At 43.2% G+C, this 20,341-nt stretch overlaps 1 protein-coding gene and 1 long non-coding RNA gene across 2 annotated transcripts in view; one reads left to right on the forward strand and one right to left on the reverse strand.

Annotated features, from left to right (window-relative positions):
* The window catches only part of LOC143925921 (mucin-2-like), a 230,350-nt gene extending 210,350 nt beyond the window's left edge, over positions 1-20,000 (forward strand). The window contains exons 53-54 of the mRNA XM_077450216.1: positions 11,159-11,282; positions 19,652-20,000. Of these exons, the coding sequence (XP_077306342.1) occupies positions 11,159-11,282; positions 19,652-19,886 (359 nt within the window). The 3' untranslated portion in view covers positions 19,887-20,000. The remainder of the gene's footprint in view (positions 1-11,158; positions 11,283-19,651) is intronic.
* Positions 12,174-17,335, reverse strand: LOC143935973 (uncharacterized). The gene is made up of 2 exons (XR_013263595.1): positions 17,169-17,335; positions 12,174-12,444 (listed from the first exon to the last, which is right to left on the reverse strand). It is a non-coding gene; the product is annotated as an uncharacterized LOC143935973 (long non-coding RNA).
* Positions 20,001-20,341: the final 341 nt, after the last annotated feature.

Genomic DNA, 20,341 nt, shown 5'->3' on the forward strand with positions numbered 1-20,341 from the left:
CATTTTGCATTGTCACCAGAGCAGAAATGGGCGCGTTCACCACTTCAGTTTATAACTAGCTTTTAGAGCAAAGTGCACATCAAAAGGCTTTGACAGCAAACAAAACAACATGTATTTCCCAGCACACCTGCCAGCTAGCAAGCAAAAAAACAAAACAAATGACATTGTCTAATAATATATAAATTGCAGAGGTTGCCATTTTTGTTTAGGATTACAGAGGAACACTGAAGTCTGAAAGAAGGCAGTATTCATCTGCAGGCCAAAGGACTTCATTTTTGTCAGTGAAGCCTCTAGCCTGCATGTGAGAGTGACATAGAGCGGAGTACTGGATTTCTGGACACTTATTATTAACTACCTGGTGCTGGGACACATTCCTTGGTGCACAGAATGTACACGCTCTGTCCTCTCCTGATAATACTGTATATCAAACATCTTATTGATGTGAGACATACTCTCATGCAGTGGCGTCTGGTGCTCCACCGCTCAGGGAGGGGGGGTGCGGCAGACAGACCTGACCATGGACCCCCCTCGGTCAGTCCAGTCTGCACCACCCCCCCTTGCCAGCTCACTCACCTTGCCCCTGGAGTGGCAGGTGGAGCCGGATGGCTGGCGGATTCCCCCCTCAGTCTCCTCTATTTCGGGCTTCCCATGCATCTCCTTTACATCTCCTCCCTTCTCCTCCTCCTTCCACTGCATAGGCTAATAGAATGGCTTCTCCTTTCAGCCAATTGGGAAATGGGCCTCACAACCCGCTTCCTGATTGGCAGGGAGGAGAATCAGAGTATCAATAGGGAATATTCATTGGGTTGGCTCAGGGCCTATTAGAGCCTCTGGCTGTAATCATGTGCTTCAAAAAAAAATAAAACCCTCATTGGAATCAATGCGTCAAGTGCCCTGCATGTATATTAGGGTCCAGGTGCATGAAAAAGGGGGGCAGCTCCCCTGTGCCCCTAGTGGATGGGCTGCCACTGCCCTCATGGCTGCCTCTTAACTCATGTTCGTTTAGACTGCTTTATGTGTCACTTTATCTGTGCTCCTATTAAGCACCCCCTTGCTTGCTCCTACTACTAAGATTGCTCACCTCTAATTTTAGCAATATGTCTTTGTGCTTAAGCATTCCTTCAAGTGCAACATGGACTGCAACAAATGCATTTTGATTCAGATATAACTGGAGCTTTGATTTAATAGGGAGGATTCTAGCTACATATATTTATTTTTGATTTACAGACTGCACATTTGTGCTAAAGCAGATCCTTTTAAGTGCATACAGTGGGTCCTCAAAACAGCCATCCCCTTTGGTTTTACAAGCCATGTGGCCAAGGGAGGCTGTCTGACATACCTAGTGTAGTTCAGGTGTTTGTCTGGACATAGATATGTCACAAGACAACATTGTCTTTGTTTTTAAGGGAATTGTGGGAGAAAAAGGGTCCATACATGGAACACCATGACCATGAATTACCCTAATATCACCCAGTAAAGTGACGGACTGTCTTGATACCAAGTTATATAAAAAAATACATTTTTATTATTAAATACAAATTTAAAAGTTTTTTTAAAGAAGAAAAACATATAAAGAGTTTCAATTAATACATAGTATGGTTGTAACATAAGCATATGTGTTACGGTGATAATTTAGTGTCCAATTCGGACTTTATTTTCTACTAGTTTCGCGACTTTTCTGTCGCTTCTTCAGGAGACCTTGTTTGTCTGAAATTGAACATACCATGTCAAAAAATTATTATAACCAAATTAACATAATTCAAAAACATTTGGTGTATTACTTTACAAAAAGAGTTGGGGAATAAGCAGCTCACCACTGTGGAAACATCAAGTCGCAGAAAGCACTTGGAGTTAGGGCAGTCCCCGCCAACCAGGCTTTGACCACCCTTGGGGCGGACACGGGAGGTAATAAGAGTCAGCTAGAAAATAATCAGAGGTGGAGGGTATTTTATCAGAAAATTACCAAAGAAATAAATAATTATGTGAATAAACTCTTTTGTTACTGGGAAGATATCCAATATATATGTGCAGAGCAGTAACATTTGTGTCCCAGTATCCAATGCCCAAAGTCCACATACCGGTACATCCAAAGGTTTTCAAGCAATACAGCATGGATGAAAATACACCGGATTAGCAGGAATGGAAACGGAGTATGGATAGTTAGATGCAGAGGGGGATCCTGTCCTCCATCTGGTTCAAGGTAGGTACTATATTGGTGTCAACAAAGTTGATCCTGATAAAGATATGAGTTATATTACATATAGCCAGATAAAGATAATTTAAATCAGACTATATATAAATGACCAGAGGAAGTGAATAAAATAAAGGAGATTACCGGTGAACAAGATCCCTCTTCGTTCCAGATCTTTTTTATTTCAATAATTTTTATTGAAGATTTTCAGCAGAACAAAGCAAAATAGATGAACATTCCTTATAATAAGCAAGTAAAATCCACTTTTGCATATACAAGGATAATCTAGAAGAACAAAGATCTAGACAAAAACCTATCAGTACAGATCTGTATAACAACCAGACATGGTGTTTCCATATCAACTGCAGTGTCATGGACCCATAGCATTCAAATAATTCCCAACCGTGGAAAATGTCCAGGCAAGGCTCACAAGCCCGTAGCCCCTGACGCCCCAAACGGGATCAAGCTGCAGACCAGGGGCTGGGCTCACTCACCAAGACCAGGGCACTCCCCATCCATCTCATCCGAGGTCCAAAAGTGGAGGTACCGCTAGAAAATTGTGTAATCAATTAGTCCAAAAGATAGCTACTGTCTGTCTTCTAACCCCTTTCGGGGTGCCGCATAGTACACCAAGAGAGGTGGCAAAGGAGGGAAAAGAGAAAACGTGTGAAATGATAGAAAAAGGAATAAAGAACGTAAATTGCTATTCAGGCATTACTCACTCCATAGGCTAGGGTTCCAGGCCGCACCCCCGGAATGAGAGAAATATTACACTTTGTTGCCCAAGGTTCCCAAATCAACCGGAATCTCTCTGTTTTGTCTTTCCATTTGGCCACTATTTGTTCTTGTACCATAATCCAAGTTACCTTGGTTTTAAACATCTTAAAGGAGACCGTGTGTTTCTTCCAGGCTTTAGCTATCGTAACTTTGGCTCCAAGAAAAATAAAAAACGCCAGTTGCTGCAAATGTTTGGGTAGAGTCGGAATAATGTGATTTAGCAGGGCTGTACTGGGATGTGGAGCTATGGTGGTCCCTGTAATGGAGCTAATTGTGCAAAACACTTTCCGCCAAAAAGTGCGGATGCGAGGGCAAGACCACCAGACATGAGACATGTCACCTTCCAGATCACAGCCCCTGAAGCCCACTGACGAGGAGCCCTGAAAGATCTTGGCCAGCCTGGAAGGAACATAGTACCATCTAAATAAAACTTTGACACTATGAGCGAGATATTCAGGATACCTTTGTGAGCTCTCATCGCGGCCCCATACCATTGTTTCGACTCCCAGGTGTGGCCCAAGTCAGCTTCCCAAGCCCGAGCATAGGGGGGCTTATTGTCCGTCTTCAAAAGAGCCGCGTAGATCAGTGAGATGCCCCCCCTCTGGTCCGTAGCCTGAGCACACCATTGTTCATATTGTGTCATAAAAGGGGGAAGTGGCTTAGAGGTCCAAATGGAATTTAAAAAGTGTGAGAGTTGCGTAAATCTATATAATTCCGAATCGGGCATATCTAGTCTCTTCCTGCAGTGTGTTAAAGATAGAGGGCCTGTGTGGGAAAAGAAGTGTCCAATTCTGTATAACCCCTTATCCGTCCACCATTTAAAGGCTTCTATATCTTCCCCCGGGGGGAAATCCCCATTGTGGAAAATGTGTGTTAGCGGTTTCAGTGGGGAGATCAGCGATTCCCGTTTAAAAAGGTTAGAGCTCAGCGCCATTGGAGTGTGAAAGGGTGGGAGCTAGAATCGCCGGTTTGCGTTTAGGGTTGCAAGTCATCAGGAAATCTATCGTGTGGTGAGGAGTAGACTGTCTTTCCATCAACAACCAATCCGGTTTTACAGAACCGGAAAAAGCCATAGATATCTGGGCCAATTGCGCTGATTGATAATAACCCCACAGGTTGGGGAGACCCAAACCCCCTTGAGATTTCAGCCGGTATAGCGTGTTTGAGGAGCATCTGTAACCTTTCTTCCCCCAAACAAACCTCACAATGTCTGATTGTAATTTGTTCAGAAATGTTTTGGGGATCGGAATTGGGAGGGAACGAAACAAGTACAAAAGACGCGGTAAAAGTGTCATTTTCACCGCATTAATCCTACCCAGCCAGGAAATCCCACATCCAGACCAACGAGTCAAATCCGTTCTACATTTTTTCGCCATGTTAGGATAGTTAGCTTGAAATAGCGTGTGTATGTCCGAAGTGAGATTAATCCCTAAATAAGGAAGCTGGGAGCGAGCCCAGGAGAAGGTAAAATTGTTCGACAGTTGGGAGAGCATATCCGCGGAGATCGTAACGTTCAGAGCTAAAGATTTTTCCATATTGACCTTTAGGCCCGAGATCCTACTAAAATCCAATAAAGTCCGGTTAATTATGGGCATAGAGGTTAAGGGCGAGGTAACAAAAAGGAGGAGGTCATCCGCATAAAGAGCACATTTGTGTTCACAAGACCCGCACATGACTCCCCTAATGTCAGGGTTGGAGCGTAAGGCAATGGCCAAAGTTTCTATGGCTATGGCAAAGAGAAGCGGTGATAGTGGGCATCCCTGTCTTGTCCCTCTACCGATGCTAAATGCGTCAGAGTACCTACCCATCAGACGTACTTGAGCCGTGGGATGCGAATATAGTGCCGATATAAGGTTAAGAAAGTACTGGCCGCACCCCCATCTCCCCAGAATATCAGTTAGGTATGACCAGTCAATGGAATCAAAAGCCTTATGAAGGTCGATGGATAACAGAAACCCTTGTTGCGGGGTACCCCCATCCCACTGTGCCTTAAGGAGTGTTATAATATCTACTGCACGTCTAATCTGGTCTGGTCCCTGTCTCCCAGGGATGAATCCCACCTGATCTTTGTGTATGTATCTAGGGATAAAGCTTAAAAGTCTGTTCGCCAGAATTTTTGTCATTATTTTAATGTCATTATTCATAAGCGAAATAGGCCGATAATTGCCCACCTCGCTGGCATCCTTTCCGGGTTTTGGAATCACTGAAATAAATGCCGAGTTCATATCCGGGTGCAAGGAGGCTCCATCCCTGAGAGAATTGAACATTTTCACCAAATAAGGGGCCAGACCAGGGCCAAACTTCTTATAATACCCATTGGAGAATCCGTCCGGACCCGGAGCAGAGCCCACGGTAAGAGATTTAATAGTGTCAAGGACTTCTGCAAGAGTGAACGGATCCTCCAACAGATCCTTATGTGCCTTGGATATCTCGGGCAATGGGAGAGCATTCAGGAGTGTCTCGCGGACATTTGTAGAGGGGACAGGGCCTTGTTTATATAAGTCCGAAAAGAACCGCATAAAAGTTTCCATTACTTTAGAGGGATTCTGAGAAAGGTCCCCTGAATGTACCCTGATCTTAGGAAAAGAGTGTGAACGTGGCTTGGGGGTCAGTTTTACCGCTAATTTTGAGCCAATCCTATCCTTCTGAGAATAAAATCTGGCCCCCGTCCAGGTAAGATGCTGAGCAGTCGCTGTAGTCAAGGACATGTTTAGTCGGGCCCTGGCCTCATCTAGTTTGGCCAGGGAATCTGCTGTGGGTCGTTGTTTATGTGCCTTAGCTAGTGAACGGAATTCTTTTGTGAATTTGAGAGTGTCGGCCTGATGTTGTGCTTTGAGATTAGAGGACAACTGTATCAACTTGCCTCTTATTACAGTTTTATGTGCAGCCCATAGTGTAACCGGCGATACTTCCCCTGTATCATTCAGCTCAAAGTATTCTCTGATAGAAGCCGCTATATCTGCGCTATGTGCAGGATCGCTCAGAATGGATTCCCGGAGACGCCAGCACGGGCGACTCCCTGAACCCATAGGTCTCCTGGACACTACAACCACCATGGAGTGATCCGATAATGACGAGTCAAGAATTCTCGCATGTTCTAGCAAGGGGATCGTTTGGGGCTTTGTAAAAATGTGATCTATTCTAGCATAAGTGTGGTGTGGAGCCGAAAAGTGTGTATAGTCCTTTGCCCGTGGGTTCATCTCTCTCCAAGTATCAATCAGATCCTCAGAGTGGATCGTGTGGGCAATGTTAATGCTCTGTTTTGACGGACGTTTAGGTTTGGACCTACCCGATGCTAACTTGTCAAGAGAAAAATCAATTGCTACATTCGAGTCTCCTCCGATAAACACCGTGCCCTTAAGGCGGTGTCGCAGCTTCCCCAGCATGGATGTAAAGAAGGTGCTTTGGCCCTTGTTGGGCGCGTAATAGGAAACAAAAGTGTAGCATTCCCCATCTATGTATCCGGATACCAGTATATATCGACCCTGAGGGTCCATAAAAGTCTCAGGTTGAGATAGGTTAATATGTTTGGAGATACACACTGCTACCCCTCTAGTTTTGTTCTCTGCGGAGGCTAGAAAAAATTGAGGATAATGTTGATGTAAATATGTGGGTTTGAAAGTAGAAGGGAAGTGTGTTTCCTGAAGTAAGAGAATGTCCGCGTGTACGGAGCGGTAATGTTCGAAGAGCTTCCGTCGTTTGAGTGGGGAGTTAAGGCCTTGAGTGTTGTGTGAAAGAATTTTAAGGGTGGGCGGCCTAATGGGTGTATCAGTCATGGACCAGAGGAGGGCAAACTACACAAAAGATCAAAGACTCACCGCTCCTATGAAGAGGGCCATACTGTCTGCGATTCATGAGCCACCAGTAATAACCACAAAAGTCCCGGAGTGCAGGCTGGATGTCAAAGCTGAATTGGAGATACCTGTAAAATACATAGAAAGAGAGAAGAAGGGAAGAAAAGAACATGAAGAAGAAAGGAGAAACAAAAGGAGAACGGACAGTAGCATGAGAAAAACCATGTCGCATGATCAGTATGCTATCAAATAAATTCCTACGGGGGACCCCAATCCCCATCAACCCCCCTGAGTGGTCAGAATCCCCCCAACCAACCCTTAATTGCAAAAAGTCGGGGAAACCCTAGAAGAGGGTATCCCGAATGCGGCTCAGAAGCGCCGAAAGTGCCTCTGAACCAGGAGGAGCGCACTGAAACCACCACCACCCCGCCACCTTTAACTATATAAACTATTGGGCCGGCAAGGGCCCACAGTCAACTGTTAACAGAGCGCCCATAATGAGCTGAAATAGGGTAACTGAAATTCTAGACTCATATCAAAAGGTATGCACCCGGTAAGTCGATCCAGTCCCACCACCCCACTCCCCCCTTCCCGCACATAGGTATGGTGGTGCACTGACCTAACCTCTATCGAATCTCTACCTAGGACCCGTATTAAGTTGTACAACAAGATAAACATAAACATGAACTAAAGCAGGCCCCCTGGGACATCCCTTGTAGCCGCTGAGAGCAGACCCAATTTTATCAACAACAGGATAGTCACATGTCTGATCTTGCCGCTGTGAAAATAGTCTGTTTCACCAACTGCAAAAGTTATGAGAGTCAGTTACCGATACCTCAGACAGGAAATAAAAGAGGCCATCCTGGATCTATGTTAAAGAACAGATCCTTTCTCTTTTCCCTTTTCCTTCTCTTTTCCCTTTCTCTTTTTCTCTCCTCCCTCCTTTGTAGGGGAGAGAGAAAAAAAAAAAAAAAAAAACATTTTTATTTAAAATAAAAAAATATAAAAAATGTATTTCTCCAGATGTGAGAATACCTCCCTCATATTTCCCTGTACATCAAAGAGGGCGTGAGGGGGGCTCCCAAATTTCCCTGTGTCCCAGAGCATGTGGTACAATCAGGGGATCCATTCAAAAAAAAAAAAAAAAAAGGGGTAGAAGATCATCCCCATAAGGGGAAACAAAAGCTGTCTCAAGGTGGTAAATTTTCCTTTGAACGTTTGGAGCTTTGTGTCAGCCAGATCTGTTGCAGCGGACTTGCTGGGGACGGTCTCTTGACTGATGCAGGGGTCCCCCTGTTGGATTGTTCCGTTGTGGGTTCCAAATGTATCAGGCCAATTCGAGTCAAAAGTTTTTTGCCTTCCTGGAACGAGGAGAAACCAAAGCTTTTGTTCTTATACGAAAAATTCAGCCGCAAAGGAAATGACCATCTGTATGCGATTTCTTTATCCAGTAACACTTGTAGTAATGGTTTGAGCGATCGTCTCTTCTGTATAGTGTATGGGGAGAGGTCAGCGAATATCTGGATCTTGTGACCCTGAAACGATAGGTTCTCCGCATATCTGGATTTACGCATGACCTCTTCTTTCACCGAGTAATAATGGGGTTTGACTATAATGTCTCTGGGTAAGCCGTCAGTACGGGGAGCCTGGAGAGCCCTGTGAGCTCTATCCAATTCCAAATGGCGCTCTGGGATGTCTGGGATCAAATTCTTAATGAGAGATCTCATCACCTTATGTACCTCTTTTTCAGTTTCGGGGATCCCCCTCACCCTGAAATTGTATCTTCTCGATCTGTTTTCAAGGTCATCGATTTTTGCAAACGCTGTTTCCAGTTGGTCCTGAACCTCCTCTAATCTGTCCGAATTCTGGTTGATCCGGGATACTGCCTGGTCAGTTTTCCGTTCCACAGTGTCCAGTCTCTGACCTATCTGCTGTAAGTCTGCCTGTAGAGATGTAGTGATCTGGTTTGCCTGCACTGCAAGGCTTTTGGACAACATGTGAGAGAAAGCAGCCATCATGGAAGGAAAGTCTGTGGGGAGGGGGGAGATCATCTTGTGCCTCACTGACTGCAAGCAGGAGGCCTGTATGTGGATCCCTCATAGGGGTGGAGGGATACCCTGCGCTCAATTCACCCAGCAGGGACTCAGTGGAGGAGGGAGAGTTAGTTATCTGTAGGGGGGCACAGTCTGTACCTTGGAATGGCAAATGTTCTTGGTCCTGATCCGCGATGGAGGTGTCCTGAGGCGCTGTGGCCGGGAGGCCTCGTGATGCCGCCGCCATCTTGGCATAGCTGACAGGGCCGCTTTCAGCCTTCATGCGGCCGGATAAATCCTTCCTGGCGTTCGGGGTCGCCATCCGCGGGATCCCGGAGTATTCCCCCGTTCGAATCCGCCTATTTGCTGTGCGTTAGGGCGCTCTGTGCTCCGTGGTGGTCTTCACAGGGCTGTGGTGGAGCGGAGCTCTAGAAGCCGGCGGCCATCTTGGGAGACTCCGCGCATGCGCTCCCAGATCTTTTTTATATATATTGTCTTGTTTAGTGGACGGTTCTGGCGGGGAGACCGCTAATCGTCCGTTCTGCCGCTCTAATGGGACGCCATAATGGCGCACCTTTAACCTCCAACCATGCGGCGTCAGAGAATCGGCGCAAGCGCCAGATTATGACATCGCCGGGTCCGCCGCTCCTAATGCGCATGCGCCACGACGTGACGACGCGCATCAGCTTCGAGTCACCATGGAGACCATTGCGTGACTCATTGCTAGCGGACCCGGCACCTCCCACCTGTGGGAGCTATCCAGGGCCGCTGGAGAGGCGCGTGCCCGCCCCTAGGAGTTTCCTCCTACACTCCACCGTCTGCGCAGGTGTTCCACAGCCTTAGACGCTGCATACTCCATTATACAGCACAAAAATTAAATACAAAAAATAATAATAGATAAGCAAGCAAAGTAGACATTTAAACTAATCAAATGGCAACTATTTTTATATATTGTTGTTGTTCTCACCATGTTGTTGAACTTGTCTGAAAAGAGATATACAGACAAATTAGAACTAAATTAGATTATAATCAGATGTAATAGGGTACTTATGACAGACTGGACTGTTGTCCATGTGTTGAAATCATAACTAGTACCGTAGAAGAATCGCAGCAATGTCGGTAAAATTAGGGAATCAAACTATCCATTTATACCAGCAAAATAAGGGACAAAAGTAAAAAAAAAAAGTTTTGGCCCTTATTTTGCTGGTATAAATGGATAGTTTATTCTGTCGACGTACATCGTCGTGCGCTGGTCGGGAAGTGGTTAAAAAAAACTTTTAAATTTGTATTTAATAATAAAAATTTATTTTTTTATATAACTTGGTATCAAGACAGACCGTCACTTTACTGGGTGATATTAGGGTAATTCATGGTCATGGTGTTCCATGTATGGACCCTTTTTCTCCCACAATTCCCTTTTTCTGTATTTAATGTATAAGGATGAGGATACCGCATACCTTATTATATTTTGTTTATAGTATTTGAGGCACAACAATACAATTGTCTTTGTTTTTAAATTATGGTGAAGGGTTTGTTTTTGTTTTTTATACTTAAAGTGGTTGTAAACCCCATGAATGAAATCTGATCTGGGTACATATAGCTGTAGTGTTTACTTATCTCTCTCCAAACCTCTCAGTCATGTGTATTTCTGCTGCTCCATTACTCTGTTAACAACATGATAGCATCTGACAAGTTCTCTGACACACAAGATAAAAGCAGCTGGAAATTTGTGCCACTTAGAGATAGATTAGCAGAGAGCTGGTATATTCACAGTACAGCTCTGCACTTCCCTTCATTCCTCTGCCTATGTGGAGTGAGGGTGTGTACCTTTCCTCCAATCAGCTCACACACAGTGTATGTCCAGGCTCTCCTCCCACTGCTGAAACAGGAAGAACGATTTCTTACATGATGTTCACTTTCTAAAGCTGAAGATCACAGTTATACATGTAAAACTTATGTAGGGAGTTTTTGATCTCTGTGTATCATCTGAGGCTGTTAACTTTACTGGGTATAGGAGAGGGTTTACATCCACTTTAAGGGCTATGTATTTTGTCATTTACTTTTGATATTTGCAATAATAAAGCTGATTTATTTTATACACTTTGGTGTTCCTCTTAAGATTTATTACGCAGTCTGTTCAAAGCTGCTTGGGGAAAGATTAAAGTAGAACTACAGGCAAAACTTTCTTTCTCATTTTGGATAGAGCAATGGAGTATTGTAACCCGTCAGATTCTATTTCCGGCCATCTACAGTATATGGCAAATAAAATTTTATTTTATCTTTGTATTTTGATGCTGTTGTTCATTTTAGCTAACTTGTCCTAGAATGATTCTGAATAATATGTGATATTTTTCATCATTCAGGTATTCAAAAGAGCAAATCTTGTGAGCTGCACCAAGAATATAACTACATGACTTTCAATAACTGCCGATCAGTAGATATGGTGAAGATATCACGGTGCGAAGGGTCCTGCAACACCTATTCAATGTAAGATCTTAATTCTACTAAATGGGCAATTTGTATATATTTAAATGAAAATTACTTAAATTTAATATATTAATTTAAAATATAAATGCCAGCAAAAGCTTTCCCAGCAAAGAGACAAATACATACTTATACATACTTATACATACATACTTATCTTTCCCAATGCTTGTGTCACTCTTCAGAAACCAAAACTTCTGGGAGTATTGATCTCCTGGTAACCAACTGTGCTCAAACCACTGATCTTTAAGTTGTGCACTGTAGTTACGTAGAGGATGACAGAATGAATCACTGAGAGTTACATCAGACCAGGGGATTGACACTCAGAAGTGCCAGAATCTCTACAGACTTTCAAGGACAATTCTACACCTGCAAGGAGGAATGTTTGCTAAACCAAAAATCAAAGCTTGAGCTTGGAAAGAAGACATAACCAGAAGTGCTGGAATTAAAAGGAAACAAAGGCATTCCTACTCACTTATGTAGATGCAGCATCCAGCCAATGATGCATCCATCCACCGCCAACTCTATACCAAGAATTGAGTGATCAAAGATCGCTGATTGCTCAGTTCTCTGGTCCAATCTAAGCACATATATTCCGTCACTGGCTCTCTGCTCTGCCGATCCAATGCTCACTGAAGCACCGGGCTGTGGAAAGGTTCAGAAACTGCTTGCTCAGGCTCTCAGTGGCGCATTATTGTCAGGATGAATGCAGAGCCTGGACCAGCTCTGTGACATCAGCTGAATGTGGGTCACGGGAGTGCAGAACTGAGTGCATTTTTAAAAGAGACAAAAAAGAAAAACACAAAAACCTCAACAAAAATTGTTGACCATACTGGACTTTTTAGGCATATATATATATATAAAGAGAAAAAAGAGAGAAGGGAAAAGGAATAATAATTTAAAACAATTTTTATTTTTCTAAAAAGAGAAAAAAGCACACCAAATCTCAATATTTCTTATCTTGTCTAGTGTGTTAGAGGTATATCAAAATCTATATATATTCCTATACTTATTCAGTCATAGGAGCATTAAGGAAAAATGTAACACTTAATACAGAAACCAGTTTGTATAGACAGGATAACAATTGAAGAACGGACCAAAGATATTTTGATGCGCTACATGTTTCGCGTTCATCATAATGCTTCCACAGGAGCTTAACATTTTTCTAAAAATAGAAAAAGTATATCATTAAGATGATTTATAATAACATAAAAATTCTCCATAAAAAAATACAATTCATTCCCAAATACTTGCAAGTACAACATAAAAGGAATAAACTTGCTCCCAGGGTTAAAAAAAAAAAAATATATATATATATATATATATATATATATATATATATATATATATATATATATATATATATATATAAATATTGCATTCGTCCGAAAATCCACATGAATTACGGTCGAATCTGTCTTTAAGGCTTATGGTGTCTGTCGAATGTATAAAGAAGATTCGACGGAGCTAGTATATAGCATACTTTAGAACCCCTGTTAAAGTCTATGGGACTCCAACATTCAAAATCTAAAGTGCTAATTTTAAAGACTAATTTGCAAGTTACTGTCCTAAAAAGTGTTTGGGGACCCGGGTCCTGCCCCAGGGAACATGTATCAATGCAAAAAAAAGTTTTAAAAACTGCAGTTTTTTCAGGAGCAGTGATTTTAATAATGATTAAAGTGAAACAATAAAAGTGTAATATTCCTTTAAATTTCGTAGGGGGGGGGGGGGTGTCTATAGTATGCCTGTGAAGGGGCTCATGTTTCTGGTGCTTAGAACTGTCCCTGCACAAAGTGTCATTTATGCAGGAAAAAAAGTCCTTTAAAATCACTCGCAGCTATTATGAATTGTCGGCTCCGTAATACAGAGAACACTCATTGAAAGTCATTGATAAAAATAAATAAATAAATAAATAAAAAGCGTGGGGGTCCCCCAAATTCAATTACCAGACCCTTCAGGTCTGGTATGGATATTAAGGGGAACCCTGCCTCAAATTTAAGAAAAAATTTGACGTGGGGTTCCCCCTAAATATCCATAACCAGACCCTTCAGGTCTGGTATGGATATTAAGGGGAACCCCGCATCAAATTTAAAAAAAAATTGACGTGGGGGTCCCCCTAAAAATCCATACCAGACCCTTTATCCGAGCACGCAACCTGGCAGGCCGCAGGAAAAGAGGGGGGGACGAGAGAGCGGCCCCCCTCCCTCCTGAACCGTACCAGGCCACATGCCCTCAACATTGGGAGGATGCTTTGGGGGTCTGTGACCCCCTCAAAGCACCTTGTCCCCATGTTGATGAGGACAAGGGCCTCATCCCCACAACCGTGGCCGGTGGTTGTGGAGGTCTGCGGGCGGGGGGCTTATCAGAATCTGGAAGCCCCCTTTAACAAGGGAACCCCCAGATCCCACCCCCCCCTGTTTGAAATGGTAAGGGGGTACTTTACCTACCATTTCACAAAGAAAGTGTAAAAAATAGTTAAATAAGACAAACACACTTTTGAAAAATATCTTTATTAAAAATAAAAAAAATAAAAAAAAGATTCCAGCGGTGGTAATCCACTCTTGCTATCCAGCGACGGACGGTCATCTCTCCAGCGATGGCTCATCTCATCCAGCACAGCGAATACATCCTTCTTCTGTCTCCGCAGAGGAGACACTGCAAGGATTCCGGCGGCCTGACGTTTCTTATATACGGAGGGCGGGGCCACCCGTCACCTGACCCCGCCCCCCTCTGACGCAAGGGGAAACCCGGGGTTCCCCATGACGTATGGGTGACCCCGCCCCCTCTGATGTAACGGAAACCTGCCTGTGTTACATCAGAGGGGTGCGGGGTCACCCATACGTCACAGGGAACCCCGGGTTTCCCCTTGCGTCAGAGGGGGGCGGGGTCAGGTGACGGGTGGCCCCGCCCTCCGTATATAAGAAACGTCAGGCCGCCGGAATCCTTGCAGTGTCTCCTCTGCGGAGACAGAAGAAGGATGTATTCGCTGCGCTGGATGAGATGAGCCATCGCTGGAGAGATGACCGTCCGTCGCTGGATAGCAAGAGTGGATTACCACCGCTGGAATCTTTTTTTTATTTTTTTTATTTTTAATAAAGATATTTTTCAAAAGTGTGTTTGTCTTATTTAACTATTTTTTACACTTTCTTTGTGAAATGGTAGGGGTACTTTTGTACCCCCTTACCATTTCAAACAGGGGGGGGCGGGATCTGGGGGTCCCCTTGTTAAAGGGGGCTTCCAGATTCTGATAAGCCCCCCGCCCGCAGACCTCCACAACCACCGGCCACGGTTGTGGGGATGAGGCCCTTGTCCTCATCAACATGGGGACAAGGTGCTTTGAGGGGTCACAGACCCCCAAAGCATCCTCCCAATGTTGAGGGCATGTGGCCTGGTACGGTTCAGGAGGGGGGGTGCTCTCTCGTCCCCCCCTCTTTTCCTGCGGCCTGCCAGGTTGCGTGCTCGGATAAAGGGTCTGGTATGGATTTGACGCGGGGTTCCCCTTAATATCCATACCAGACCTGAAGGGTCTGGTTATGGATATTTAGGGGGAACCCCACGTCAAATTTTTTCTTAAATTTGAGGCAGGGTTCCCCTTAATATCCATACCAGACCTGAAGGGCCTGGTAATTGAATTTGGGGGACCCCCACGCTTTTTTATTTATTTATTTATTTATTTTTTTATCAATGACTTTCAATGAGTGTTCTCTGTATTACGGGAGCCGACAATTCATAATAGCTGCGAGTGATTTTAAAGGACTTTTTTTCCTGCATAAATGACACTTTGTGCAGGGACAGTTCTAAGCACCAGAAACATGAGCCCCTTCACAGGCATACTATAGACACCCCCCCTCCCCCCCTCCTACGAAAATTAAAGGAATATTACACTTTTATTGTTTCACTTTAATCATTATTAAAATCACTGCTCTCGAAAAAACGGCCGTTTTTAAAACTTTTTTCTGCATTGATCCATGTCCCCTGGGGCAGGACCCGGGTCCCCAAACACTTTTTAGGACAGTAACTTGCAGAATCTTTTCTCTGTCAAATCTTTTTTCTCTTTCGAATATTTTCTCTATATAATCTTGGACTAATAGAGGTAAGGTTAGGCACATTCGACCACAGGTTCTATAGACACAGATTGTTATTGTCAGAGTCACGTCGAATCTCCTATTCTATATCGAACTGTTGTAACAATGAAAACGAAAATAAAGCATTTATTTATGTCGGATCTTTCGTTTTTTCGGATTTTGTGCTTTCGTTATCGTTTGTCAAAACGAAAACAAAAATAGCTGAAATTCGGACGAAAATGCATTCGGACGAAAACGAATGCACATGTCTAATTGTATGTAGAGGAGCCCATAGATGAACAAGGAACTCCAAACATATATATATAAAGCGACAGAAGAAAGTGGTGTAAGCTGTAATCTGTATAAATAGAAAAGGCACAAAGTAGTTTTTAATATTTCTTCTATATATATATATATATATATATATATATATATATATATATATATATATATATATATACTTTATTCATAATTAAAGTATTGTGCGTTTCTATGCGATTAGATTTAAATTAGTGCTATTAGTGTAGAGTATTCATCTATAGTCATATGTGAAATTTGAATTAATTGAATCTCTCATTGTGTAGGAAGTAGCAGTTAGAGGTTGTAATCATCCAAAGTGCCTTGTGAATCATTAAGTGATATAACATATCGAATTAAAGTAATATACCGTATATACTCGAGTATAGGCCGACCCGAATATAAGCCGAGGCCCCCAATTTACCCCCAAAAAAACTGGCAAACTTATTGACTCGTGTATAAGCCGAGGGTGAGACATGCCTGTCCATCCCTGTGTGTGTGTCCGTCCATCCCTGTGTGTCCGTCCATCCCTGTGTGTCCGTCCATCCCTGTGTGTCCGTCCATCCATCCCTGTGTGTGTGTGTGTCCATCCATCCATCCATCCCTGTGTGTGTGTGTCTCCATCCATCCATCCATCCATCCCTGTGTGTGTGTGTCTCCATCCATCCATCCATCCCTGTGTGTGTGTGTCTCCATCCATCCATCCATCCATCCCTGTGTGTGTGTGTATCCATCCATCCCTGTGTGTGTGTGTGTCTCCATCCATCCATCCATCCGTGTGTGTGTGTCTCCATGTGTGTGTGTGTGTGTGTGTGTGTGTGTGTGTGTGTGTGTGTGTGTGTGTGTCCAGCCTACCTGTGTCCCGAGCCTTTGTCCCGAGCCTCCGTCCCGTGTCGTGCCTTGCCTTCGTCCCGTCCCGTCCCATCCCGTCCCGTCCTGTCCTGTCCCGTGCCGTGCCTTGCCTTGCCTCCGTCCCGTGCCCTCTTCGTCGGCGGCCATTGTAAAATTCAAAAGCCGCGCCTCCTCCTTCGCCTGTGATAGGCGGAACACTGAATTTCCCAGCAGCCTGTGTTCCGCCTATCACGGACGTCGTATCATCCTCGTCCGTAGTACGAGGATGAGAAGATGCCCGTGATAGGCGGAACACAGGCTGCTGGGAAATTCAGTGTTCCGCCTATCACAGGCGAAGGCGGAGCCGGAGGCGCGGCTTTTGAATCATAGAATGGCCGCTGTCTGTCTGCTCGACACGCTGATCGAGCGGGCAGACAGCGATGACTCGAGTATAAGCCGAGGGGGGCACTTTCAGCCTCAAAAAAGAGGCTGAAAATCTCGGCTTATACTCGAGTATATACGGTAGTTAATGTATAGTATTACAATTACTTATTTGTTTTAATGTTATTATTTAATTAATATTATATATATTCACTCATTAATTAAGTTAAAAATTATTAATTTGGCTGTAGATTAATAAACACCAGTGCTAGATGAAAAAACAAAAAACAAAAAAATATATAGGTCCACAAATTACCTTCTATTAGTCCGGTCAGATATCCCAAAGTGCCTTTCCACTAAGTATAATCCAGATTTTACATTATCACTGAGGGAGAGGGGGAACAACAAGACCCCTCAATCACCTTCTCACTTTGACCGTCGGGCTGTTGTGCAAGTACGCCGATCTGCCGCGTCCATCTTATGCACAGCCATCCCGGTAGCGACGTCACATATAGCGGAAGTGACGTTCGCTAGCCCGCCCCCCCCCCGACTGACGTCAGTCCCTCGGACGCCGCGGTGAAGGAACGGGTGGCCCCGGTGGTCAGTGCAGATGTTTGAAGGCAGCCTGAAAACAGACCGCCACCGACCAATCACACGTGCTGACCTCCAGGCAAGAAAGACCGCACCCCCATTCTTCCTTTTACAGCGTCCCAAGGACTCCGCAATCGCAAGAGGACCCACACCAGGGGACAGGCGAACCAATCCCCTAGTGAGGTAGCGCCGCCTGATCAGCCTGAATTGGGCCAACAAGGGTGGTGCTTTGTGGCTGCACATTGTCCACAATTCCACCTACACAGAAAAAAATATATATATATATTATAAGGCCAAAACTGAGTGCACTCCTGTGACCCACAGGAGACATATGGCCAAAAGAGCTCTGGCTATACTTCTTCTTTAACAGTCTTCATTCTGTATAGTGAGATTTGCTAGCCACACCAGCCACACATGGCAAAGAAAACTAATAGTATCCTCTATGCTATCAGATTTTAGAGTGTTAGTCATCTATTAATACCAATTTAAGGCCTTGTGAACTTTTATTGAAATCAATGGGTAGTTCATAAAGGTAAAGACTGATTAAAAATGTAAACTAAACATGCCATGAGTAGATTACTCTTTCTGAGCTTAGTATTCAATTAAAGTGAAAGTAAAGTAAGTAAATAAACCAACTGAAAATTTCTAACAGCCAAGTCAGCTAGTTGGAGCTGGAGAATGACAGGACTCAAAAGTACGATGTTTGGGACTTTAGGCCAGAAGACTTGCGGGGTGAGGACAATAGGACATATGACCTTCATGTGCAACACACACCCAACGTGCTACACTCTAACCTACTTACTGCCTTCTCCTTGGAAATTCTCTTCCGTGTTACTCTTAAACTGTCCATATAAATGGTGATTTTCCGAAATATCTTACAATTTATAAAATATAATAAAAACATTGTCATAATAGGGAAATTCCAAATGAAAAAGAAAGTCTGGATTTTTCAGCTTACTGCCTACAGTAGAAAACTTTATGGGGTATTCCAAAATAGAGGGAAAATTGTCACCCAATCCATATGGAATGATTAATAAATTGTGCAGAATGGGTGATTGGGCATCAGATATACAATAGAAATACAGGGGTTGATTTACCTAATCTGTGCAAAATCTGGTGCAGCTGTGCATGGTAGCTAATCAGCTGCTAACTTCAGCTTGTTCAATTAAGCTTTGACAAAAAAAAACTGGAAGTTGATTGGTCTCTATGCAGAGTTGCACCAAGATTTTTCACTCTCCAGTTTTAGTAAATCAACCCTATGGCATCTCTTTTCACATTGAATGGCAAATGTGAAACCAACTTTAGTGAAAACTTTAGTGAAAATTAATAAAAACTGTGGGGGAGAATTACTGGTGTATACAGAATCTGGAGCAGCTGTGCACAGTGACCAATCAGCTTCTATGTTTTATTGTAAAAGCTAAAACATTCTGAAGTTAGAAGCTGATGCACAACTGTACCAGATTCTGTGTGCACAAGTTTTAGTAAATCTCCCCCTATATGTCTTGTCTTTGTTCCCTTTAGCAGCATTTAAAGGGTCATGATATTCTACTGGAAATCTAGTAGAATGTATACAATATGTAAACATTATTTTAAATATACAATATTTAAAACTGATTCTAGGCAAACAGGCCAAAACATAGATGAAACATGTATAAGGAAATTCCTGAGATTTCCTGAGATATGATTTTTCTCTGCTACAGATGGTAACACTTACACATCTCCTTCTCATCACCACCCTGTGACTGGACAGTGAAAGGAGAAGTAGAACACTGATGAACACATCTCTATGGGCATCTATCAGCATAAATGATAAGCCCATTGTGCTGCTTCTCCTTGCCCCATTATGAGCTCTGTTTTACAGCAAGCTGAGAGAGACTAATACCAAACCAAATTCAAGTAATTACACTGCTTGCATTTAAAAAATACATGCTATGATGTATTCATGTGACAGGGGTGTATTCATCAGTTTCTTGTATATCTACTTTTAATTCAACTTTAGAAAAGCTAGTAAAGAATGGATATATAAAATGTGTACTCATTCCATGGTTTTATAAAGGTACCGGCACAAAATGTAAACTTCTCAAAGATGATCCCCTCAGAGAAAAACATAGCCTGGGTACTTTAACATGTACTGTAACACTAAACATGTCCGGCTTGCTTATATAGAATGGTCATACTCAACTCTATCAATTTCCATCCATCTTCCAGGTACTCAGCTGTTGCAGGGGAAATGTCACATAAGTGCACCTGTTGCCAGGATGTGCAGACTGCCAATAAGCGTGTGACGCTGAGGTGCGAGGATGGAAGTCTAGTGGATCATGATTATGTTGAGGTGCAAGATTGTAACTGCGTCAACACGGAGTGTGGCTTGCCCCAGACATTGGAAGAACATACACCTGCCCGAGCTCGCCGCTCCGTACGGAAAAGACAAACTTTGACTTAAACTACCTGTACACAGGCAAATGTAACTTAACTATATTGTCATATCTATAACTTTCCTGTATGTAAATTAAATGTATTTGTCTTTCCTCTTTAGGAATAAAGCATTTATATGATATGATGGTCTTCTGGTTGATTTTATTCTTAAATGTATGCTACAATTATTAGAACAAGTTATAACAAGTTATAAATAAAAATTAAGGATTTGATTGTCACCTTCCCATGTAATAAAGATGGGGGATTTCCCCCTTTCTCAGCCCCTTAGTAAAGCAGAACCTTTGGTTAAGGGAAAATTGCTATAAAATAGGGAAAATACTTCACATGTCTCTTCTAAAAATAAAAATATCTCTTGCTTTTAGGATTGTTTTTTTTATTTTAGGGCCAGTTCACACCACAAAAATGCACTCCAGAAGCATTCCGGATTCGTTTTTGTTTACGGTTCTCATCACAAAAACTCAC

This window comes from Lithobates pipiens, unplaced genomic scaffold, assembly GCF_037356315.1.
Source record: "Lithobates pipiens isolate NorthernLeopardFrog02 unplaced genomic scaffold, aLitPip1_a1.2 Scaffold_10, whole genome shotgun sequence".
Classification (NCBI taxonomy): Eukaryota; Metazoa; Chordata; class Amphibia; order Anura; family Ranidae; genus Lithobates; species Lithobates pipiens.